Source organism: Suillus fuscotomentosus (genome assembly GCF_016647785.1).
Source record: "Suillus fuscotomentosus strain FC203 chromosome Unknown F5891scaffold_10, whole genome shotgun sequence".
Classification (NCBI taxonomy): domain Eukaryota; kingdom Fungi; phylum Basidiomycota; class Agaricomycetes; order Boletales; family Suillaceae; genus Suillus; species Suillus fuscotomentosus.
In genome coordinates, this window is record NW_024539522.1 from 794 (window position 1) to 25,200 (window position 24,407).

Consider the following 24,407-nt stretch of genomic DNA (forward strand, 5'->3'; position numbering starts at 1 on the left):
GGAGTATACCGAGATTTAGGCCGAAACAACGAGAATCCAGCATGATCTTTAGCCGTCTGAGCCTTTGACAAGGTGGTAAGAGCGGGAGCGGTGAAGTTCAAAGGAGAAACAGCCTCGTATTTTCCGTCTGGTAAAGTTCTATTGTCGTTAGAGTCCTGAAAATGACTTGCTTGAATCCTGTCGTTGCTTGTCCTTCGGCCAAAGACCTTGTTCAAGAACGAGGGCATGGTTGATGGAACGCTTGATTCTCAACGAAGGAACCGAATGAGCTGGATTGGTTGTAAAAGCGAACCATGATGATTAGGAACTTCAATTGTGGTAATGAATGCAAGAATGAGAACTCACAAATTTCGCGTTTCTGAGTGACACGGGAGCGAGGTACGCTTGTGATACTGTCTTCTTCCACACCATCCGCGATCTCAAAATCCAGGGACAAGCTAACGAGGGAACCAGCAGAGGAATTCGAAAAGATCTGACTTGACTCCAAGCAATATACAACTTGGAGGGTCTGGATTCAGTACTTCTGCAACCGCATAGTGTGCAAAGAATTCATGCTCCCCTTGGCTTGTACCATCCAGGCGTTCATACACCCGATCGAAGTAAGGTTTGTAGATGGACGTGGGGAATAATTCCAAGGTGGCTGCCTGGTTAGCACTGATATTTGTCCTGACTTGACCTGGTGTTACCAACATGACTTTAACACCGAAGGGTTTGCATTCCATAGCCAAAACGTCACTGAGTGCGTGAACTGCCGCCTTGGCTGCAGAGTATAATCCATTCCATGGGGTAGCGCTATTCAGAGTGAGACAAGGTCAGCTAAAAGATTGCATCATTGCACCGAGCTCACATGTTTCCCGCAAGTGATCCAATGTGACGATAAGTCCTTGTCTGCGGTCCACCATAGAAGGTGCAACTGCCTGTGCAAAGGTGTCAGAAGGAACGTTTGCCCACTGTTCAAACACGTCAAAAAACGTCCAACCAGATTACGATGTGTTCTCCCAAATTCACTCAGACAGAATGAAGTTGCTCCTTGCGAACAACCTGCGAGAAAATCTCCAAAGCTGCTTGGGGCTGGAAGGCAGCCTACCAATAACATAACAGGCATCAGCAGATATTATCACCCTCAAGAGAGTTGACTGACCACTTCGTGTCCAGCACCATACACTCGTCTAAAACGTAAAACGATGAGGTATATCTCTTGTTAACAAGCTGAGATGAAAAATGACTCACGCAAAAGAGAAGTTGTCGACGTTCTGCACGGCCGCAACAGGCTTGCCGTCGATCGTCATATTGGTGAGTGGGGCATTGTGGAGTGTCTCGTTGCCATACCAATCCATCGCTAGAACTGACGCGTGGCCCTATTAAATACAAGCAATTGAGTGGTTGAAAATGATGTGATTAGATGTTACTTACAGGGGCATGAGTCGTCTCATGATCGACGTGCACAAAGGCACGCTCGACATTCGGAAGCACCTCGATCTTATCCTGCAGCTGCTGGCTAATATCGTGTGCCTTCCACAAGGGGTAGTAGCATCCATGACGATATCCACCTCGACGATGTAGTCCTAGTTAAAACTGTCAGCAAACACAATACATAAGTTAATCAGACCAATGGCACGCACAGGTCCGCTCTGCGTCATTGGATCAAGTCAATATGCAACCATACGCAATGGGATTGAACACTTACGTGGTACGCCCGTACAGTATCAATTTTCTCAATCTCATCGCTGAAGGTCATAGCTTTGTGGATGATGAGCTGCAGGAAGTCGTGTGGCGCAGACTTCCCAGCCAAGAATCCAAATTGTTCGTACATAGTATGACTCCAGCGCCAATCTGTAGCGATCACATGAGCGGAAAGTTCATGGGGGTACACGAATGAAGCGCACAATGACAGCGCCAGCAGAATCCAGCCCTGTTGAATATGTAAGTTCACAAGAAATGCAAGGGTCGAGGTCACGAACACCATCGTGATCTACTTCCTCCAGCAGACATCAGAATACCTGGGGAGTATGATCGCTTCAGGGTACCGAATTGCTTGAAGGCGAGTCGTCTTACCGAATCCATTAATGAAAAGATCATTTCGATGATCCTCCCATAAGACCTGCACTTGGCTAGACTTTGATCTGAGGGCCAAACAATATAAGAAAAGAACGAATGGACCGCTGTTTGATTTGAGATTTTATTAAATGATTGCAAAGGGCTCCAGTACAGGCTACATACCAAGCGCAGCTGCCACTGCGATGATTGCCTGGATGCGAAAACCGTTGTCTTTTTCTTGAGCCATGAGTGCGCGGACGGATTCAACGATAACAACCAAATTGACCGAAGCCATGCTGCAAGAATGTCAATCAGGTTCAAGGACTTGATAGCTGGACGAACATTGAACCTGAAAGAAAATGAGATGATTTCCCGCCGAGTGAACAAATGAATCACCGTAAACCACATTTCCAATGGTTTCAAGTCGGAGCCACCAACAGGCCATTTGTTAATATCCATTGACAGTGCTTCTTGTGAGTCCAGTATAGAAGATATTACTTCCAAAATCGAAAGTAGCATCAATCCCTGTTGCGATGAGGGATAAGAGAGACGAACGACACAGCAGCATATACTAGTGTGAAATATTAGCGAAAGAAAGATTGGACATATTGCAAAGACGTACGCTGAAGTACACAGAGAATGAAGTTGGCACAGAGACTTGCCCAGACTGCAACCCTGACCTGAATGCGTGATTAATTTAGCGGAGATGGGCAGCTCCGCAGCACTTCCTTACAGAAAAAGGGAAATTCGCTTCATCTTCTCTCGCCTCTTGTGTATGTTCTTCCATAGGCTTCAGCAATGATTGAATGAGCTAATCATTACCCTTTAGCACGGAATAGAAACAATACAATATAAGAGAAAAACTCACGTCATTCTGCTTTCTATGAAATTTCTCGAGTCGTTTACCCAGTCCTACGACGACGACGAAGCTGTGAGAGCTCATCGTCTGTCTTGAGACCGACCCGGATCCTGTATGGGTCGGGAAGATCGCTACCTTGAAGTTTGGGCGCCACCTCGATATCTTCGATACTTGTGCGTTGGAGTTCTACGACTAGGCTGTGAGTGGGGGGACTCAAGGACACGTGCGCGTGAAATGGTCACCTCTGATGCTTGCCTTAGGCTCACTGAAGTTGAATTGGGATTAGACATCTTCAATAATTTGATAATTTGATAGTGTTCAGCGCTGCGAGATGTGAAAATGTGATGTTGCGAGTACCCTTGTCCGCTCGGTCAATGAATGACCCTGACACGGACATCTGATACCGAGGGCAAGTCGAAAGGGGATGCAACTAATGATCGCCACGTCAATGGTTCTCGGGTGTTATCTTACAAAACGTGCCCTCATAATCACGGTCTGACCCATCATGTCACTTTGCCATGGCGAACAAGATAGCCACAGACACAAAGTTCGCCTCGAGAATTGGGCTTGTCCTCGACTGTGTAGTTCATGGAAGACACGTCCACCAATTCAATACATTCACAAGATAAGGAAGACCAATGGTTCTTCCACAATTATGGTCTGCCTTGAACGTATGTGTACAGACACCACAGTTCTTAGTCATTCCGTAACCTGACCCGTCTGTCAGATGTGATTAACAATCGAAAACAAGTGACCGTACCTTCCATAATTTCGCAGAAGAGTGCGATCTTCAAAATGTAAATAACCTCGGCACTGATAGGTGGAGAGCCCTTGCTAACAAGGAGCAAGTTTCCGCCGAACACAGCACGAACCTTTGATTGATATATCAAGTTGTAACTAGGAACGTAAGAGGGTCAATGAGAACATACCTTCCGGAAGACAAGGGCGTCCCAGAATGGGTAAGTACTGACACCTGTGGCATGATACTGGTCAAGTTTTTGCCGCACAGCTGCCCGGAAGAGAGCGCCCTTCAGTCCAGGGACATTTCCAGCAGCCATGGCAGACTGATGGACTCGATTCAATACTCTTAGTACATTCGGGCGGGGGCGGGATGGTTTTTCGGGGTTAGGAGGGAGGTTCCAGATACGATCATTGACACTGCCAGCACCTCGAGTACAAGGACCTAAAGGGGTTGAGAGCAACGGGAATATGTTCATCTGCTCGAGTTTTTTTTCCTGAGGACGGGATAGTCTGGGCCGACTATGTGATCTGGGTGATCGACGCCTAAACGGCAAAATCCTATGAGTTTCGATAATGTCGCATCAAAGGTAAAAGATTGTTGGTGTGACACCTGGTCTACGGTATGAAGCGACGTGTAAAAAGTCAAAGGCAAATGACATGTTTGGCTGGAAGGCATCTGGGCGAGGTATAGCTGGGAAAAAGTGAGGCTTTAACATCTGCGCATCTTCCGGGAGACGCAAGTTATCGCCAGTGGAAAACTCGACATCCACCGATGGCCAAGGTTGCGAGTTCGACCACACGCTGCAAGGAAGTCAGCATAGAAGACGAGGTGAGCGAGGTCAAACAAACCTCATAAATATGAGCCAAAGGTAAGTAAGAGAGAACGCTGCCATTTGAAGGATATTCCATACCAAACATGTTGGAATATGCGGATGATGCAAGGATCCCCGTGAGTAAGTACCATATCTGATGAGCAAGTGTCAGAGGGACAGAGAAGGGATGTTCCATACCTTTGGGTTGGCTGGCAGTGCCCTGAAAATCCATGGTTGGTGATGCTCAAAATGGAATACGAAAGCCACATACTGAAGTATAGCATAGCGATGCGACTGTGTCGGGAGATATTGGTGGTATCAACGTCACGTCTTCGAATACCTGACGTAACACTGTAACGAACGTCTGTGGATTTGACTAGTTAGAGTATGAGCTCCCGCCAAACCGTTTGATGTGCCCACTCGGGGTCCTAGGTCCGATGATGCATTATTGAGATTAAATACATGAACCTGTCTGATACAATATTCATGTGAAGATCAACCAGCAATACGTAGGAATCACTTGCAGTACGACAGACAATGTCAAAGACATGTTGAGCAAATTGTCTCGTATATCAGAGAGCGGCGAAGCCTCACTTTCTACCCACGGCAGCAGGTAGCTGTAGTATGTGGACAGAACAAATCACAACTTGTGTCATATTATCACTCCGCAAATCAATTAGAAGTTATTACTACTTACCTGACATGATACATAAGCGAACGAACGCGGTGTGACTGTATCTTGATGATTTGCGTCACGTGTCTTGACTTTCTTTCCAAAATGTGAATACGGCTTTAAAGGCCTCCAAAAATGAGAAATTTGTTGAGCTACTCCGGAATGACTGACCTGAAGCAAAAGAGTGCTTTGGATAGGTCCTTCTCCAGATCGTTTTGATCTGCCGTGTATTGTTTATACGGGAATGCTAAATCTTGGACTGACACTGGCGGATAGTCAGTATCGCGTAAGATCCTAAGTGAGATACTTACGTTAGGTTGTTTCAGTCTAACTCAGCGGGCAGAGCAGTCTGCCGCACGCGTCAATGACTGGAGTTGCCCATCATTCCTGATCCGCTGAAGTGAAGATTAAATATGAGCAGAGTAATGTTGAGATGCTATATGCGTACCTAAACGATGGTATCAAGAAAATCATAACTCAACAGCAATACTGACGCTTCGATTCTGCGCGATTGTGCAATATCGTTCGTGTTCTTGAACAAAATTTGAATGGGTAGATTATAAGCTCCAGCCACCAACCCCCGAGCACAACTCTTGCCCTGGGAGTCCTTATGAACCTGTTTGATGATTCCCTTTAGATCCGAGTTGCTCGTTGCCACCCGATCCTGCTGCGAGTAGCAAGGCTGAGGGTTACAGTTACCAGCTGCAGGATGTGAATCACGATAGCCATAGGCAGAAGCCACTTGACTTGTGCTCGGGTTAGAAGGGGTCGGATAAAGGGAGGTTGGGAGAAAAGCTGGTCCCTGCGGGGCGCTCTGGGCCAAGTTCAAGTTGGACGAGCCGGCATGCAGATGCTGGCTGTAAGCTTGCTGAAATACGCTAGATGTAGAAGACGCTGGTTCCAAGTGGACTAGACTGTGAGGACCATGGCTGTGTCCTCCATGAGTCATGGAATGAAAAATATGAGAAAATGAATACCATTGTTGTTATCCCCGTGGTTAGCGATCGCACTGTCGAGCGCTGTAACAGCCAACTCATTGTTTTTGCTTTTGGTCGGAAACAGGGTTTCCTGGGATAGAGACATCTTCGTAAGTCTGAAAGAAGTGATAACAAGCATGCTGTAGTGAACTCACGGGCGCTAATATCCGACTCCTGCCACCGTGGCTGGCATCTAATATGATCCATTATGATCTTATCGTGGATAGCTGGTTTACCAGATGCTTAGTCCTTCTGAGCTTCCTGCACTTAGATTGAGGCTTTCCTCTGAACAGTTTGGTTAGAAAGGATGCAACGTGATGTTTGACAGAGTTACTAGCATTTTCTCTTGCCTTTCAAACGGCTATGAGAGTTGCTGATCGGAGCCCTGGACATGTAAGTGAAAAGTTCATTAAGCACAATGAAGAACTCACAAATTCAAATCATCCCCAACCACAGATTCAGAACGAGCTTCAGTCATGACTGGAGATAACCAGCCTATGCGCACTGAATGTGACGGCGAAGCACCGTGCAAAATATGTGTAAACATTAGTACACGTGTCTTGCCCTAAAGGGAGTGACAGCTCGTCAAATGTCCAGACGCTCACATTTGAAGTTAATATGATAATATAATAACGGTGACCAGTCAATAGATCGCATTTCGTATGAACTCGGTGAAACTTATTAAGAAATTTAAAAATTCAGAAAGAAAGGTCGTCAAACTCATCATCATCACTTCCTTCATTTCCATCCCCCAACTCCTCGTCGCTAAACGCATGATCACTCTCCTCCTGTTCATCATCAAATTCTTCGAGACCTTCACCATCACTAATCCCCTCATCGTCTATATCCATGGTGCCAGCTGGTGGCTCTGAGCTAAGGCAATCTCTAGTTATCCTGCGAATCATTACTGGATGCCCAATACCAAAGTGGGTATATCGCATAAACATATCGCGATCAACAAATCTGACCCAAATGTCCAGGTTAATTCAAATCACAGGAGGAAGTAATATACATGCTCACATCCCCACGTAATGTTCCTCCCAATCATCCAGCTCTCCCTCAGGACGCGCTAATGATTTCCTGTAGCGAAGCGCGCTTGTTCCACGTTCCGATGCAAAGGCGGGAATCAGGTGAGCTCCTCGAATCACCTGTGACGGATCGAGAAATCCGAATGCGTCCGAGTCCGATTCCTCCACAAATGCAACTTTGGGAAGACGAGCTCGGTTCAAGCCGGATTCATGGTTCTGTGGTGGTGCTAACCACCTGACCCAGAGAACGTTGAGGTGTTGCTTGACAGGTTGACTTACATCGGTGAGCCATGTTTCTACGTGGTATATACCCAGTACGCGGGCATACCAGTATGGGTGACTGGGCGTTGTCTCCCCCGACAGCACCATGACATCAGCATGCGTTCTAGGGTTGACAGTATCGTATTCGTGCCTGAGGTCATACGTGGTATAATGTACCTGCATCGTCTGGAGTGAGTAGATTGTGTGGTTTGGAATGATGACCGTGTTGCGTTCTTCATTTGTGAACGTGTGATCACAATAGCTAATATCTAGTTTCCGCAGCCGGAAAAGGATGTGATCCTTGAGTTTGGGTACAAAGTTCTAATGAAAATCATGAGAAACGTGTAAGGTGTGCACATATTTCGATGTTACTTCTACCTTGACGGCCGGATCATCATGGTGTTCTCGAAGGAATGCAAATATATCGACCGGGTTGCTCCGATTGTTGGCGATATGGTGATGCTGATCAGAGGATATCGAGGAGGAGGCATCAATGGACGATTGACTATCAGCAGAGAATATGCCTCCTGCTTCTGCCACACGTTGAAGGACACGGCGCCTGCGCTCGTGCTTAGCTAGCTGTGTTGGGGTATCTAATTTGCTGGTCAGCGGATAGAAGGCCTTGATAGCTCTATGTGCAAGCTCCCCCTGCCCAGATTTGAATTCACACTAACAGTAAAATGCGTCAGGTACTTACCATCTGAGTTGTGAACGAATCAGTGGTGCCGAAGAATCTAATAGTTCTCACATAATCGCCCATCGCGTGGAACTTGTAGGTGCCGAGATTGAATTTCTTTACCCTGGGTTGGCTTGATTCTGCAGAGGTGGTGTTGAGTTCGGAGTGCTGAGCAATCCTGCGTTGCCGAGCCGCTTTCTCTCTCGGTAACTCTATAGTATTGAAGGCGGCACACGTGTCGCGCTGAAAACTGCGCAATTTCTGGGAAAGTCTCTTGAATGTTTCGTCGAGAAAAGTCAAGGTGGACTCTGACTGAATCCTGAGCTTGGCAAGTGCATGCCATTGTGCAAATCGGTACAACAGAGACTGCACGACTGCATCGTGCTCGGCGGGGAATAGCCCTTCAAAGACCGCAATAGAACACTGATGATGGAGAACATGTCAGCGAGCTGAATAAAAACCAAATGAACAAACCTGTAAGATGTCTTCAAAATCACGCGCAGCTAACCGTTTCATCTCGGAGGTATTGTTCGCGAATTTTCGGATTACACCATTCCCAAATGTGGGGACCTGGCGAAATCTATTGTGAAATCGACAGTCGATGTGTTAGTATATATAAGTACTCTATACGAACCCTACATACCTGCTATCGAGAGTTGCAACCAACTGATTACCTCCCGGAAGCGCATAAAGTAGCCGGATAAGATGTGTGAAGAGAGCCTTCCAGGTACCCAATTCGCATTCATGCATGAAGTCAATGACAAGCATGCGGAATGGGTCTAAGCCGAACGATCCAAGCTTGTTGACAAATTGATTCTACGAGTAGGTGATTTCAGCTGATTGAATATTACGCGGGACTGCTTGCACTTGCCATAGTTGGTATCCAGGAACCCTCTCCGAGAGTGTGCTCAACCTTTAAACCATCTACAGTATTTCCGCCCTTATAGATAAACTCACGCGCCTGGAGAACTTTCGACATAGCGTACACTCGGAGATTTGTCATTCGACTTTTCATGTCTTGCAGTAAGCCGAGTGAACCGAACAAGCTTTTCGGTGTCAGACAGCGAGGACATGCACACAAGCCCATGTCTTTTATTGTCGCAATTAAAACCCTGGAAAATCATGAATGGTCAACAATTTTAAGTAAGGCAAAGGAATGCACTTCTCGGGATAGTCAGCTGAATATGTGAAGATTCTGGGGAAAATTCTCCGCAGTACTCCATCAGAACATTTCAGAACGATACCGTGGCGATATGCGTGAAGGAATTCTTCATCGAGCAAGATATCCCAGCACGCATGAAACAATTCCCGGCGACAATGGGTATGAAGCGCGGCCATGCCAGTCTTTGATATACGAGACAATTTGCTCAACGTATCTTTGACACCGTCTGGAAGCTAACAGGTTGACGTCAATAACTGCACAAGAACCTGGCAATCAAGACGACTCATGAAAGGTAAGAATCCCACTAGGTGGCATGCTCCAGATCGGGGCGATGATCGTACGTACTTCGTCAGATTTCCGAAATACAGATACAGAGGCCAAGCCTTCGCAGTTCTGAAGTTCGCAAGATGAGTCGCATCCGAAAAGAACATGAGACCTGCTATGACGCGCTCTAACGAACAACCAGGCTCCTTCGGCAGTTTCTGCAAATCGTCCTGAGCTTGCAGCCAAGCATCAGAGGCATAGAGTTCATCATATACTCGTTCTTGACGGTCGTCCAATGGATCCTTCCAAAGCCGTTTGAAAGGCATGAGGTGGAATGCGCCTGCCTGGATATCTGAAAAAGCAGCGCGGATTACTTCAACGAGAGAACGATAATGAAACCCGGGAACAGTATATTTTTGAGGTCCTTCCTCTCTTGACTTCATAGGGATGTCGATAGTGACGTCAGCCTCAATCCAGTCATCTGGGACAGTAAAATTTTCCCCCTCATGCCTATCCAATTTTCGTAAGTTTCTCCTCACCGAGAACTCCTCAAAATGTTTGACGTCGAAGTCGTCTGCCTGTACAACATCTTTGATGAGGCGTTGGACCTCAGTCTCCGATTTCCGGTGGCTACCTGAACTCATCCAGGTCATAAGACGATAGACAGACATATTTGAAAACGGGTAAGGTGGCGGAAAGACCTGGGAATCAGGTCCTTGAACGATTGTCGGACACGACTTAGCGAGTAATGAGGACACAATAGAATTATTGGGCTCGAAGGAAGGACGGCGAGGGTATATGCGGCAGATTCCAAACGAGTTGAAGGCAGTTTGGAGTGTGTCTCTTAGTGTTAAAACGATACGTTGAATTCTGGATCGGATTGGAGGTGACGGGACACCGACTTCATCAAGGATGACGTCATTGAAATCTTCGGCCAAATGCTCAATATCATCGACTTGAAAAGGCCTCGGAATCCGTCTCCTGGGAAGCGCGGGTTCCTCTGAATAGTCAAGTGATCAGCAAACATCATGATTAGTAGATGCATATACTACAAAATACGGACCCAAGATATTATGTTCAAGTTCGAATGTATTTCTGAAAGCGGGGCCCTCCAAGTCCATTAGAACATCGTTTCGTTCATTTTCTGAGTCCGAGTTGGAGTGCTGCGAGGCCACGGGTCCTGGGGCACCAGGTAACACGCGAGTTTCAACAGATCCAAGCTTTGTTATGGGTTTGCAAGGGGCAACTGGTCTTAGATGGGCCCTTACAAGCCCAGTCCTCGCCGGTAAGATTTTCTGTTGACATGAGTTAAGAATCAGTCGTTGAACTGGGAGGGCTCCGTTCGTTCGAAGAGAAAGATTACTCACTTGCAATGATGGTTCGGACAGATTCAGAGCTATATTTGCCGAGGTTGCATTTCTCGCTCGCTGTAGTCTTCTCTCAGTTGCAAGAACACTGGATTTCTTGAAAAAGCGGCAACTTGTGCGATGCCTATTCAGTCCCCGGTTGTCTGTCACCCTCAGGCTCTCCCAAGAGCAACCCTGAGCACCACATGAAACCATTGTAAAAAAAGAAGTAGTAGCCAGAGAGTATCTGAGAGCCGCATGTGACTACGCTGGCTTGAACCTGAGCATGAAGTGACTAGTACTAGTACTGGCGTCCAGGCGCAGCCAGCCGGAGTATCCCGGCACCATCATGATGCCGTCAGAGCGTCTAGGCCGTTCACTTCCTGCCATCTTAGTATAACCACATCAACGAGCCATCCACGAAAGTTCACACCCCTGAGGGAGGTTTCCTGCAGCATCCTTCAAGGCCTTAGGGATGTATGGAAACCATTGTGCGTTCTGAATTAACGCAAAGAGTATACAGAAACATAAAGTGGTAAGAGAGAATAAGTCGCCGAATGATCCGTGGGTCCAGACAGTCATTCCGTTGCAGATGCCTGACACTCGAGACAGGTGACACATTCGCCTCCAGGTGAGAGTCAAGACGCCATGAACTTTCGTGCAATTGCACCTTTTTGAACCACGGCCACTTTGAGAGCAAGTAGATGTCACATCTGCGACGTCGCGTATATTATCGCTAGTCGACTTCAACACGCTGATAAGATTGCGCAGGTCCTGTGAGAAGGAATCAGCTGGCCAGTCGTGCTTGTTGGGGAATTTCATTAACTGTAGATGATCGCTCCCAATTCTGGTGTGCAGCTGTGAATCCCCTTTGCTGTTCGAGAAAAAATCGAATCAGAGCAAGTTTCTCCATCGTTATGGTTCTATAGACATCCTTTGCGGTATCTAAGGGGTGAAACGTGAGATCAACAGCTACCATCTATGCTGGAACGCACCAATTTCCATCCATCGACGAAACGCGAAGCACAGTTGGGCTGATCCCAACTATTAGCAGAACAGCCAAGAAATGACCCAGCCTCACGGATTTCTCGCAGGTACCCAGAGTAGCTAGACCAAGATTGAGCGCTCCAAGAAAGTGCGCTATGTATCAATGAGCGTTCACCTACTGCATGGTGTGGAATGTGTGATCCGACATTGTTGCTAAATGGAGAACATTCGAGAGGTGGCGTATGGTGGCGAGCTGTAGCAAGTTCACAAAGGGTGAGCCTGATAGCGACTAAAAATATCAGGAGGGTCTCAAATCGTGCACACGAGACCGAAAAACCTTGTATGCGTTCATCCTCGCTCATGTGGGATACCTCGCAATGACTTTGTGCATGCCTTGCGGCGTCTTGGAAGCAATCATCTTTACGCAGATATCCATCGAATGCACCTGCAAATCATAAGATTGCTATCCCCTATTGAATGCAAAAGATCGTGATCACTGATGCCAGTGTGTTTGAACTCATGCCAGAGTCGACTGCGCTCGGGCTCTTCCCTAGGTGTGGAAGTGTAATTTGACCTAGTGGGACTAACTTCCCTAACACGAAAGCTTCTGGACATTGCAGGGTTGATGGCCCGTCTCACCGTGAACCTGGGTCGTACAGGTGAGGATGGTGCCTGGGATGGTGGTATGGAAGTTTTGTTCGATCTCGTCGGACTGGGATCACGGAGTCCCCGACTTGAGGGCTTAGCACTCTGGCGGCCAATAGGTTCGGGACGAGTTTGGTTTCAATGCTAGGTCTGCTAACCAAAACAGAAGACCGAGTAGGGCGGCTCGGACCCACTTCCGAGCCTTCTGTTTCGCTCTCTATACGGGTATTTTGACGAGGAAATGGGCTGCGACTCGTGTGTGCCGGGGGCTTGGGCGTCGGGTTGGCTCGCCCGGGACTAACGGACGGCAAACGAAGATAGCGAGCACGGCTATTTGAAGGCATTGAACAAAACTGCGCAGTCATGTGGAGGAAAGAACTCACGCTATTTCCTTCAAGTGAGTTTTCGTTTTGTAGGCTTGGTGCCACTTTTCGAATACTCGATCTGGATTATGAAGGTCATTCACTGCATATGATCGTCACATAAAAAAAATCTCACTCAGGACGGCATCGTTATGAGTCTCTCGCGCTCTTTTAGCCAGAAGTGCCTGCGGCATAGAAGCTCTCCAGATAGCCCAATACCTCATCTTGGTTCGTGAGGCTTGGAAGCGGATGGATGGGAGAGACTGAACGGGTGTTGACATATGTGTTATTGTTAGAAAGAAAGAAAACATGCCCGAGTCTTCGAATGCCAAATACCAAACATACGGAAGATAAGATTCTTTTGATTCTGAATGGCTATCTGGCGTAGCTATTGTTTTCGGAGTTACGGAGGTATGATTTGTTGAGGATGCCACAGAACTCACAAGGGGTCGAAGTTTTTCATCCATGTACCGTTCTCTCCACCTATTCCAAGCAACCTGCACATTTGCCCGGTCAAATTCGAGTTCCTTTTCACGCAAAGTAACGCGTTTGTGACGTCGAGCACGGGCCGCCATCAGCCAGCGATGAAACATTCGGCGAACGCTCTCTACAGTGCAAGAGTTAAACGACCAGCTAGATGACCTCGGAATAAGTACTGACCAGCCCGTTTGATATCAAGATGACTCTCCATGAGGCTCAGGTCTTCAACGTGGCGCAAACATATGTTCTTCCACTTCTTGAAGGCGAAGCTGAGGAAAAGGTCAGATGCGTTTTCATAGAGATGCAGAAGGTCGCGTACACTGTTAGTGTGTGAGTGTTCTTCTGGCTGACTTCCAGTTCCTGCAACTTGATTTCAATGACACGGTTGGTCCAGAGTCTTAAAGCATCCCGCTTTATTCGCTATAATACAATTAAACTGAATTTCAAAGCTTGAAAAATCGTCCGACTTGCCAGAGAAACGAGGTCATCTATTTGCTGCGCTGCCAGCCGGCGGAATCGTATTCTTTGATGTTTCTGGTGCCATGCTTTAGGTGAAATAAAGATATTAGAAACCAACTAAATCAGATCATAGATGCGTCAACTTTACCTGTCATGAAAGTGCGAAGTCGACGAATCTCGAGGTGTTCAAGTTTCTTCTGCCTTTGGCGTTCCTCAAACTTGACCTTCCAAGCTTTCAAAATCCTTCGCTGAAGAATGAGGTTCTCCACGAATCGAGCTTGTCTCAGCAGCTTCATCTTCGCCCTCAGCTGGATGCGCCACTTGAGTAGCGCATCATACTGCACACGAGCAAGGTTGCATTGAACAGCGAAGGCACGGCGGGTTTGGTAAATTGTATAGACCTGCCAATACCAAGTTCGCAGAGCAGAAGAGACAGTATATGAATCGAAGTGCATGGAGAATGCGAGAGCATAATCTATCTCGTCGTTAAAGATCCCTGGGATAATCTGATTGCTAAATTACACTCACCTTCAAGATGCTTGCGCTCTCTCATGCGATCTTTCCAAACAGCCTACAAGAGACACAAAAGCTACCGTGCATCTGAGATGAAAAACTTTGAGTATCATGCTTAGCAGAGTGATCCGGAGATTGATGCGACCATGACCAGGCGATACAGCACCTGATGAGGAATGTGAATGCCATGAGCCTGGAAGCCTTTGCCATTGGGATACTGGTATATAATTTTATGCAGGTTACAAAAATGCTGCAGTCGGCTCAGAGTGCTTAGTCAGCGATTCGCCCAAGGGGGCATGGCCAGCAGACTCAACCGTGACTTGAACCCATCATGCATCAATATTGAATGATCGATGATCTGCATCTGCGCATGACATCTAATCCAAATCTATCCCTGGAGTCACCTGAGCGTCCTACTCTCGACAAAAGGGAGCACAGGGCCCCTACCAGTTTGAAGTACTGATATATGAATAGATCGTGTCCGGCGAGTGGGCGACTCACGAGCTAGCCTGAGATGAAGCCGGATGATCAAGCTCATCGTGTTAAGAATTTTTACACCACTGAGTCCGCCTAATTAAGATTCTAGTTGCGTTTTCCATCATGCAGTGTGATTAGGCCGACGAGTTTATGTTAACCAGCCTTAGTACCTTCAGTATGCCTTAGATCATAAGGTCAACATGTATTTGTAACTACCGAGGCGTTAAATCTGCTCCGACATTTGCTACGGAGTGCGGACTCGCAGGAGGATTTGTAGAACGTAAATGTGGGACTCTGACTCCTAACTATTACGGCGCACTGGGGCTGTTAACAGTAAACGATGCATGAAGTTTAACAGTCCGCGAAATTCTTCTAGGTCAGTTCCTTCCAATGAGTCCATCCGGTCCGTCATTCTCTGATAGATCATGCTTCCCTGAGCGTACAGATCTACAGGTTTGAACCAGCCGGTCTCCACGCATTGCCGTATTTCCAATTCACAGGCTGCTGCAAAAAGGGCGAAGATATTTCGAAGCCCAGGTTTCCAGTCATCGAGTGTCTTGAGGGGTATATATTGACGATACCCCTGATCGATCAGTATGTACTCTGTCATGATGGTGACAGTACGGTTCCCGAATGGGACACGAAATGACTGGAGTTGCCCACCATGTTCTCGCTGAAGTAGATTAAATATGAGCAGAGTAACGTTGGGATACTATATGCGTACCTGAACGATGGTATCAAGAAAATCATAATCCAACAGCAATACTGACGCTTCCGTTTTGCGCGATTGTGCAATATCGTTCGTGTTCTTAAACAAAATCTTAACGGGTAGATCATAAGCTCCAGCCACCAACCCCCGAGCACAACTCTTGCCCTGGGAGTCCTTATGAACCTGTTTGATGATCCCTTTGAGCCGGATAAGAGTGCCTTGGCCTTCCGTTCTCAACTTCCATTGCGAGAGGGCCGTGGCTATGTCCTCCATGAGTTATGTAATAAAAAATGAGGAAAATGAATACCGTTGTCGTCATTCCTATGGCTAGTAATCGCATCGTCGAGCGCCGCATCGGCTAACTCATCGATTCTGTCTTTGGTCGGATACAGGGTTTCCCGAAGTAGAGACACGTGCATGAGTCTTGAAGCCTCCGCCTTCACCTTATCAACTAATAAGGATTCGATTGGCAAAGGTGTGGTCGTTTGAATAGCCCGCCTTTGTGCTGAGGAAAGGTACGGCTGAGAGGTGGTAGAAATTACCCGTTTGATGCGTTCGAGCTTCCGGTGGGCCTGTCTGCTCCTGTCCATCCTTGCACTATAACCTTGAGATCCGGGTTGCTCTTGGTTGGTTGAGCTGGGGGCGCTCAAAGCCGACCAACTTGATTGAGCTTGACTCGTACTCGGATCAAGGGCAGTCGGGAAAAGAGTTGACACATTGGAAGCGTTTTGGGCTATGTTGGAGGAGCCGTCATGAAGAACCTCGCCCACGGATTGCTGAGATGTGCTAAGGGTGGAAGGCAGTGGCTCAGACTGTGCTAGATGGTTGTAGCTGCCACCTGCGGGATCTTGCGGCAAGTAAGAAGGCTGATGGTTAGAGTTACCAGCTGCAGGGTGCAAATCACGATAGTCATAGGCAGAAGCCACTTGACTTGTGCTCGGATTGGAAGGGTTCGGATAAAGGGAGGTTGGGGGAAACACTGGTCCCTGCGGGGCGCTCTGGGGATACTGGCTGTAAGCTTGCTGAAATACGCTAGATGTAGAAGACGCCGGTTCCAATTGGACTAGTGTGTTGTAGCTACCACCCACAAGATTCTGCGAGTAAGGAGGGTGAGAGTTAGAGTAGGCATTGAGCGATGGCCCGGTATCAAAAGCTTCAGGGTGATGCTGGCTACTGCCTGCAGGAGGTAAATGATGATAGCCGTAGGGAGAAGTCGCTTGACTCGTGCTCGGTTCATAAGAGATCGGATGAGAGGAGGTTTGGGGAAAAGCTGGTCTCTGCAGGGCGCACTGGGTTGCGTTCAAGTTGGACAAGCCGTCCTGCAGATACTGGCTGCAAGCTTGCTGAAAGGTGTTAGCTGTAGAGGACAGCGGCTCCGACTGGACTAGACTGTTGTAGCCGCCACCTACGGGGTTCTGCGAGTAAGGGGGCTGATGGTCAGCGCAGGCAGATGTATCATCCGCTGGCCGGAGATCAGAAACTTCAGGCTGATGCTGGCCACCAGTTGCAGAAGGATTGTGATAGCCGTAGTGGGAAAAAGCCACTTGACTCGTGCTCGAGTCGCAAGAAGTCGGATAAAGGAGTGTGCCAGTAGGAGCTGGTCCATGGTGAACGTTATCGACAACGTTGGAAGAAACATGATACTCGGACTGGTTGGCCGCGAGAGGCTGCTGATTGAACGTGCTACCTGTAGAAAGCTGTAACTGAGATTGTAGGCTCACGTAGCTGCCCGCGGGATCTTGCAAGTGAGAACCATCGGGCGCTATGATACCGGGCTGGACCTGGCTCCCACGTGTGGGCTCCTGCGAGTAGGTATAATCATGATAGTTATGGGCACTCGGCGCGTGGGGCATTCCGGAATCATTGCCCAAGGGCTGACCGAAGCTGTGGCTCGTTGATTCCATAGTCTGCAGGGCCGGCTGATGCGGCGGTAGGTAGCTTGATGGGTCACCTTCTCCGTGACTTTGTGAATCCCATTGGCCTGAGTAGCTTGGCCAATGAGGCATTTGGTTACAAGTATCGACTGTGCGGCACCATCAGTCCGTGATCAGATGCATAGCACGGTTCGAAGCTGTTGTGCTTACCTTTCGGACTGAAACAGGCTCAAATAAAAGTTAGAGGCAGCGGCGGGCTTGGGCAGATGAAAGTCAATCGCGGAATGCTCTCTTCTGAACGAGGGAAGCGATAACAAAATTACTGTAGCAAACTCGCGGGCGTTGACTCTGATATCCGAGTCATGCCACTGGCATCTAATAAGATCCATTATGATCTTATCGTGGATAGATGGTTTACTAGATCCTTAGTCGTTCAAAGTTGTGCTTACCTCGAGGCCGCCCCCTCAATATTTTGATTGGTCGAAAGAATACAACGGGATGTTTGACAGAGTTGGGATTAATTCCCGTTACTAGTAATTAGTAAGTAAGGTCAGGGTTTATTGAATTGAGCCCTTAGCGAGGCCTTAGTACTTACCACCGGCTCAGATCCTGGTTCAGATCGAAATGTAAGGCTCGGAGTGGTTCATCAATCAACTCGAAGCATACCGTAGCACGTTTCTAGAAATACACGTTGTGACTAGTTAAACACAATTGCGGTAGTCAGCGATCACGATTTGCAAAAGGGGTATTCTTACTAGAACAAATGTTTTGTGACGAGAGTCATCATGATGGTCGACCTGTTACTGTTCCGAAATACTCTGACCCTCGAACTTTGAAGATACGTACCTTACCTCGCTTACAGTACCAGCACCGAGAGAATATGATTTTCGGGTCATCGTTATGTGATGTGTCGCAGGGGGCGATAGACCAGGTAGGAAACGTTGTCCGAGTCATCCGAGTCTGAGTCTTTACCGTTGTCCAGGTCGTTGTCATTCCGGACGTTGGCATTGTCGAGTGCTAAAAGTCGTTCCATATAGTACATACTGGTAGTAGTTCCTGACGGCTTTTCGTACCAGTGTCGGGCAGAACGAAAGGGATTCAAATTGTTGATGGACCGCGGCCAGCGCTCCTAGCTTCGGTACAACAGCGAAAGTTGCCATATACAGTCGACGAGTATCATATTATGTTAACGTACTGCATTTATGAACGCCTGGCAAAATCCTGAGTTATCCCTAATCAAGCCACCACTTGCGAGTAACGTACAAAGTATGTCCGACGAATAAACTCAAAGTTTGAACATTGAACGTTTGATGAACCGATAGTACCAAATGCAGCCTGTAGGAGTGTATTCACATAGTAAGCACTGGTAAGCGAGCGAAGGACGAAAAAAGAACAATCAGTTACCCGCAGACTCATTTGTGTCATGAATGCGATGTTGCCGTTACTGGCGTTTCATTGGTCTTGAGAGTTTCAGCTCTGTAAATAAGAGGCTAGAGCTGTTTCACAGGAGCGCTTCGTGGAGGAGTAGATTCAACGACAGTGATAGTGTGGATCGGTTGTCAATGAATCAGATACTGTCGGAAGAGCGGTTTGAGCAAGGGCCGCATGATGCTACTGTGACGAGAAGTTAGAAGTCAGAAGTATCCCTGTTCAAAGCGACGGAAGCGCGACTCACCTGAGGATACCAACATTCAATGTTGCCCAAGGCACCCCAAGACAATACTGTTTTGAACGAGTACAGAACCCGATGCTGAACGTACGTGTATCTCTACCCAGTCTTCGAGCTCGACTTCTATTCTAGAATGACGATACAAGGGCCTCGAGTCGTCGGAACGCTGAAACTTCGAAGAGCAGACCATTCACGATTCGCCATCAGACCATCAAGTCAAAATCATGATATCCGATGAGGAGTCACAGTAAGACGTTGTTACTAGCTCTTCAAGTTAAAGGCCTTCATCCCGCTTCCCATATATCTCCTCATCATACTTGAGGATATCGAAGACCGATTGCCACTCAGTGCCCGTTTTCTCACGACGGATACGTTTGATGGGGGCACCGGGCAGAGACAGCTGCTTGGGCACACGACACGGAGCGATATTCTCCTTGTTGGGATCGTTGTTGGAGTCGATATTGACATCATCAAGCTTCCGCTTGTGAGTGTTGCGAGTAGCTTGTGCTCGGATAACCTCGTCTACTCGATCAACTTCTTTCTAAGAATTATGTAAGTGTTGCGAACAGTAATACAGACACTGAAAACACTCACCTTCCTTTCACTGTCCTTCTCAGGCTGTTCATCATTCTGCATTAAGCTGGCGGCCGACCTCTGATTTTCGGATATCCTGTCTAAAAGCGCTGCAAGTACGTCTTGATGTTTGAGAAGCTGTGCCATGTTGGTGCGAACGTCCATATACGCAGTGTTTCGGAAGTAACCTCGTTTATAGCTTCATGGCCGCATTTCCATGCCTGCAAGCTAACGGGACACACCCTGCAAGAATTCTAGCCCTTTGTCAGCCATAGGAGTAACGAGAATGATCGGGTCGCTGAAGAAAGCGTGGCACGACAACTTCCTTTCGAATTACGTCATGTGTTTGAAGACCTGACGTCCCAATTAGGCTGCCAGGTCAGGGTAGAGCAGTCGTGGGACTCGGAGCTTTCTTGCAGGCCAGCCACATGAATTGCCTCAACTTGCTAGTGAATCCGCCACAGGTTGTCCTTTGCTTTCGACATGATGACTTGGATGATGGCCCAAGTTGTTCAGTCTGGAGCTGCAGACTCGGAACTCCCATAAAAGTAAGTCGAAAGTACCAGCTTCCCGACTCAGAACCTCGAACTATATCTTATTATATATCTGAATTACATGGGGCCGGTCGAGTCATTCGAACTCAGTGATTTGTGATGCGTTCGCAGCCACATCAAATTCCTCCCTTTTTGGGTGTCAATGTTCAAACATCCAAACGTTCACTGAGTATAAGTAAGTACTATATATGAGAATGTCGATATAAGAAGTTATAGCTGTTTTGAAACTCAGTCACCTCCCTACTGCTGTCACTTGCTGAAATTACTACGGCTAGAATTTGTGCATGGCCTGTATTACTTGTCCTATTAGGGAGTCTAGTCCTGTTTATCAAAGCAGGAAAGGACGCAGTCCACGTACTATCGGTCCTGTTCTGAAGCAGGATTCGGATAGTTTTCCGACTCCGAGTCTCTCTAGGACTCCGAGCCGTCATGTCTCGCGAACTATACCCATCAAACCTCCAACTTCACCGCCTTCATCTGACACGCCCTACGATTCATCCGATGATGATATCATCGGACCTATTACACCTCCCGCGATACTTCACCACCTGTCTAATTATGCGAAGAGCGCAAAGAAAAGACCCAAGCCCTACCAAAGAAGTGTTCCCAACGTAATAGAGCGCCTCTGTGGTGAGGAGTGTTCGGGGTGCACTCGCCCCAAGGATTTGCCGAGTGATCAAAGGGTATGTCTATCTATATATGTTGTATTGCTTATAAATGTTGGTCCAGGAAAGCACTCGATTGCAACGTAGATTGAAGAACCTGACCCCCGTGGCCCTCGCCCATGCCGTGATCGCGATCCAAGCTGACATTGAATGGAGGCGCGTGCGTGCTATAGCAGCTGCTTTGCACGTCGACGCGGTCCAGAAACATTCCATGTTTCTTGATGTAACTGCTAAGAGTGAAGCTGAAACATACGTCAATGCTGTTTCGGAACCATTTGAAGCCGCTTGCGAGTCGCTCGCTAGTCATACAACTGACGAGCTCAACGATCGCAGAAATTGTACTATTGCCGCGTACGAGCTTGATGAGATGTCGTTCACTGCTGCCGACACAGAGTTTGATCATTTTGAAAATATCGCGTGTACGTACGTTTGTCTGCTTAAAAACAATACCACTGCTAATTGATCATTGCAAGTAGTGACTGTCCTGGACTCGGATGGTAGCACCACCAGTTCGGACGAAGAACTTTTTGACTGATAACTGAGGTAATTAATTTTCTGCTATATTGCAACCATCGTACTAATCTCGCGTAGCAGGCGCTGAGAGACTCTGGGAACATTTCTCCCTCAATCAATTCACCAGTGCTATCAGATCGTGGCGCGGGACACTGCGCTCTCATTTGTAGTATTAATTGTGTACCCTATCTATTGACTCCTTGCAATCTACGTCGTATGACAAGCATGTAGAGGCTGAAAATACTCTTTAGACTCGCATCCACCCCCACATGATCATCGGTGTCGATATTTCCCTCAGTCATCTCTTCAAACCTACCATCTCCGGCGTGGAGCAAGTTATTGCATTTCGACTTGACCGGTCCTTGGATAAGAATGGAGAGGAGCATGAGACTGACCCTCGGACGATCTGCTTGACTTTGGCGACGGTAAGCGTGAAGTTTGTTTTGAGCGTGTGACTGACTTTCTCGCCGGACTGTTACAAATAGATACTCCCAACCGCTAGACGACGATTTTCTCATGCGGGGGGATGATATGGTGCCCTATAATCTTGTGAGCAGTGCGCCTTTTTCTCGCTTTTCTTTTGTCGTCGACATAGTCTTGATAAATTTCTCAGTGTCCCACAGGATCCATCATGATTCTGTTTGCCAACACTAGACCCATGTCATACAGGGTACGGCCTCCGATACTCGGGCAGAACCTTCCGCCATGCCTAGTACTAGCTGCAGCGGTCCTTTCTTTTTTTTTGAAGGACTTCCCCCTTCTCAAATCTCAACACACGCCACACCAGTTTCCCGAGTTGTCATCAGTGAACTGGTGGATGTGCCGTTCATTCTCACTAGTAGGCTTTCAATTTCTATCATACCCCTCGGCGTGTCTGATCAACAGCTACAATTCTGTCTGCTTGTGTTCCGCATTTAGAAGCCATGCTCGGGCCAGCCTAGCATCGGAAGTGAACACTAGAAAAATTGCACGTTCCTTGCACCATACCAAACTGGCGGTCGCGAAAAGTAGCAATTTGATTTCAGCATGTTGTCCCTGCCTCCCGTGATACGCTTATGCCATTTTCAGCGTCCAGTTTTAACGTCAACGCGCTTTATTCACCCTGACATGTCCATTTCCGGCTTATAAAATTTGCTACTGACTTAAGGATTATGAGCCAGGCGTTTTAGGCAGCTGCCTTTTCTGATCATTACTGGACGACAATCATATAAAGCATGAGCAGGATCAACCTGGCGAGTCCTGTCCCTCATCTCTTACCCACTTAGATAGACTCAATTCTTCACTTCTCTTCGGTGGAAGTTCATGTCTCAGGCTGCGGTAGAGGACGCATCCCCGGGCCAACCTCCGGAATCGTCACTGGCAGTGGCGACGTCTGAGGCTGCTCGTCAGAGGCAGAAAATTGCTGCCTTAGAGGAAAAGCTACAGGTGCTGGAGTCGGGGCATGCAGTCAAACAAAGGTATGAATGCTATTGACACCTATTTCAGTTCGTTCACTATGAATTTTAGGGAGATCAACTACTACATGTCGAAAGGAAGGGCTATCAGACGCATCGTCACGTTATTTGACAGCATTGAAGACTTAATAGGCGAAAACGATAGGAGGTGCGATTTGGACAGCGAGGACGAAAATGTAACTCTCGAGTGAGTATTTCTTTTGCTTGTGCCTCGCGATCGCTGATTACTGGTTCGTCATCATAGTCAGGAACGTTTGCAAACCTGGTTTCATCTCCCTCACCCACGCTCTCCCGTGGCTTCACTCCAGGGCTTCAGACTTGGAGTACGATGAGTACTCGCACATGCTTAAAAAGGTATTCTTTACCCGCACAAACCATTTACCTTCTGCTGAGTCGTTGTTTAGCTTAGGCAGGGGGCCGATAGTGGTCGAGGGGATGACACCTCAAAGCTCAAGAGCCTGGTCGCCGATTGGGTCAATCAGCGAATTTAAGCCCAACCCCCCGGTCAATCCCGACGACAAATACTGCCGTGGATTCGTCAACGACTCGTGTGGCAGACTTCTTTGCCCGACTGAGCTGGATTGGAACAACCCAACGTGAGTATCCCACTTAAATTTTACGCAACACTAACTATCTGCCAGCGTCAGAACAGGAATTAGGGATCGCGCAGACGGTTATGTTGTGACAGAAATGTCCTGGCCAGCATTCCTGTATGAACAATACACGGCAGATCAAAATGATCTGGAGAAGGGCCTATTCAAAAGCACTCTTTTGCTTCAGGTCAGTCATCCCGGAGTAGCTCAACAAAGTTCTCATTTTTGCAGGCCTTCAAAGCCATATTCACATCACCCTCTTCCGCACGGGAGGTCGCCGGTGATGGTGACGCTGACAATGTGATCCAGGCCAACCGACGCGCTAATAAGGATTCACATTTTGGAAAGAAAGTCAAGACACACGTGGCGCAAATCATCAAGATGCATACAGTCACACCCCGTTCGATCGCTTATGTATCATGTCAGGTAAGTAGTAATAACTTCTAATTTATTTGCGGAGTGATAATATGACACAAGTTGCGATTCGCTCTGTCCTCTGTGAACTCATGGCGCTCGATTGACGGCGACTTCGACTACATACCATTTTGGCAGAACATCGTAGACTTCTTCGAAAGGCCCCCTGGTCGAACAGCGCAGCAAAACGTCAAGCGACTCCTGGCATGGTGGACGAGGTGCATTTCTTACACCCTCGACAGTTGTCCTTCATTAATCTCCATTTCTCAGGAAAGTCTTCGGAACAAGTCGCCGTGCAGAGCTCAGCGATGGCCGAAGGCCAGAATGTCAGTAAACGCTCTCGCAAGACAAAGGGCACAACTAGATGATGCCCTTTTCGATTCAGAATAATTCATTTCTCGTGTTTGTTATATAGCATTCATATGATGTAGTATTAGTAGTTTACAGTGGTACCCTGCAATTTTAATGCCATCATTGAATCATACCTCCTCATTGTGAAACTCTGGGATATGTGATACTATTTGCACATCATGCTCGTGTTGTAAATCATGCAAGCGCAGCAACAGGTTTGGATCTTCGTTCTTGAATTGTCAGAAGTCGAACCTGGGAAATGCAGCATGACATTGGTAA

The 24,407-nt window shown here is 47.5% G+C and overlaps 7 protein-coding genes across 7 annotated transcripts; 2 read left to right on the forward strand and 5 right to left on the reverse strand.

The window, feature by feature from the left end:
• Positions 1 to 437: 437 nt before the first annotated feature.
• On the reverse strand, positions 438 to 797 carry F5891DRAFT_1206755 (uncharacterized protein; the record flags this gene model as incomplete). The annotated part of the gene is made up of 1 exon (XM_041369049.1): positions 438 to 797. The coding sequence occupies exon 1, from the start codon at positions 720 to 722 to the stop codon at positions 438 to 440; it is 285 nt and encodes a 94-aa protein (XP_041229707.1). The 5' UTR covers positions 723 to 797.
• A 429-nt stretch (positions 798 to 1,226) lies between these two features.
• On the reverse strand, positions 1,227 to 3,275 carry F5891DRAFT_1013207 (CDF manganese transporter; the record flags this gene model as incomplete). The annotated part of the gene is made up of 15 exons (XM_041360775.1): positions 3,139 to 3,275; positions 2,944 to 3,050; positions 2,906 to 2,918; positions 2,771 to 2,848; positions 2,670 to 2,717; positions 2,536 to 2,608; positions 2,444 to 2,504; positions 2,217 to 2,333; positions 2,056 to 2,162; positions 1,962 to 2,000; positions 1,874 to 1,912; positions 1,688 to 1,833; positions 1,542 to 1,565; positions 1,414 to 1,512; positions 1,227 to 1,358 (listed from the first exon to the last, which is right to left on the reverse strand). The coding sequence occupies exons 1-15, from the start codon at positions 3,184 to 3,186 to the stop codon at positions 1,227 to 1,229; spliced, it is 1,131 nt and encodes a 376-aa protein (XP_041229708.1). The 5' UTR covers positions 3,187 to 3,275.
• Positions 3,276 to 4,218: 943 nt separating this feature from the next.
• F5891DRAFT_1184311 (uncharacterized protein) lies at positions 4,219 to 4,491 on the reverse strand (the record flags this gene model as incomplete). Its single annotated transcript, XM_041366420.1, has 2 exons — positions 4,219 to 4,438; positions 4,487 to 4,491. 2 exons carry the CDS (start codon positions 4,489 to 4,491, stop codon positions 4,219 to 4,221), a joined length of 225 nt encoding a protein of 74 aa, XP_041229709.1.
• A 2,306-nt stretch (positions 4,492 to 6,797) lies between these two features.
• F5891DRAFT_1206757 (uncharacterized protein) lies at positions 6,798 to 17,474 on the reverse strand (the record flags this gene model as incomplete). Its single annotated transcript, XM_041369050.1, has 26 exons — positions 6,798 to 7,062; positions 7,120 to 7,709; positions 7,761 to 8,036; positions 8,086 to 8,487; positions 8,539 to 8,644; positions 8,708 to 8,880; positions 9,283 to 9,459; positions 9,493 to 10,490; positions 10,554 to 10,785; positions 11,548 to 11,610; positions 11,663 to 11,770; positions 11,832 to 11,943; positions 12,003 to 12,102; positions 12,161 to 12,268; positions 12,321 to 12,573; positions 12,627 to 12,798; positions 12,852 to 12,912; positions 12,967 to 13,437; positions 13,491 to 13,579; positions 13,630 to 13,730; positions 13,791 to 13,855; positions 13,918 to 14,244; positions 14,298 to 14,340; positions 15,079 to 15,432; positions 15,484 to 15,728; positions 15,776 to 17,474. 26 exons carry the CDS (start codon positions 17,472 to 17,474, stop codon positions 6,798 to 6,800), a joined length of 7,590 nt encoding a protein of 2,529 aa, XP_041229710.1.
• Positions 17,475 to 19,285: 1,811 nt separating this feature from the next.
• F5891DRAFT_1184313 (uncharacterized protein) lies at positions 19,286 to 19,731 on the reverse strand (the record flags this gene model as incomplete). The annotated part of the gene is made up of 2 exons (XM_041366421.1): positions 19,286 to 19,552; positions 19,606 to 19,731. The coding sequence occupies 2 exons, from the start codon at positions 19,729 to 19,731 to the stop codon at positions 19,286 to 19,288; spliced, it is 393 nt and encodes a 130-aa protein (XP_041229711.1).
• Positions 19,732 to 20,422: 691 nt separating this feature from the next.
• F5891DRAFT_977032 (uncharacterized protein) lies at positions 20,423 to 21,338 on the forward strand (the record flags this gene model as incomplete). Its single annotated transcript, XM_041376662.1, has 3 exons — positions 20,423 to 20,821; positions 20,868 to 21,222; positions 21,280 to 21,338. The coding sequence occupies 3 exons, from the start codon at positions 20,423 to 20,425 to the stop codon at positions 21,336 to 21,338; spliced, it is 813 nt and encodes a 270-aa protein (XP_041229712.1).
• Positions 21,339 to 22,618: 1,280 nt separating this feature from the next.
• On the forward strand, positions 22,619 to 24,111 carry F5891DRAFT_1184315 (uncharacterized protein; the record flags this gene model as incomplete). Its single annotated transcript, XM_041366422.1, has 7 exons — positions 22,619 to 22,773; positions 22,823 to 22,957; positions 23,019 to 23,366; positions 23,412 to 23,550; positions 23,595 to 23,789; positions 23,841 to 23,995; positions 24,048 to 24,111. The coding sequence occupies 7 exons, from the start codon at positions 22,619 to 22,621 to the stop codon at positions 24,109 to 24,111; spliced, it is 1,191 nt and encodes a 396-aa protein (XP_041229713.1).
• Positions 24,112 to 24,407: the final 296 nt, after the last annotated feature.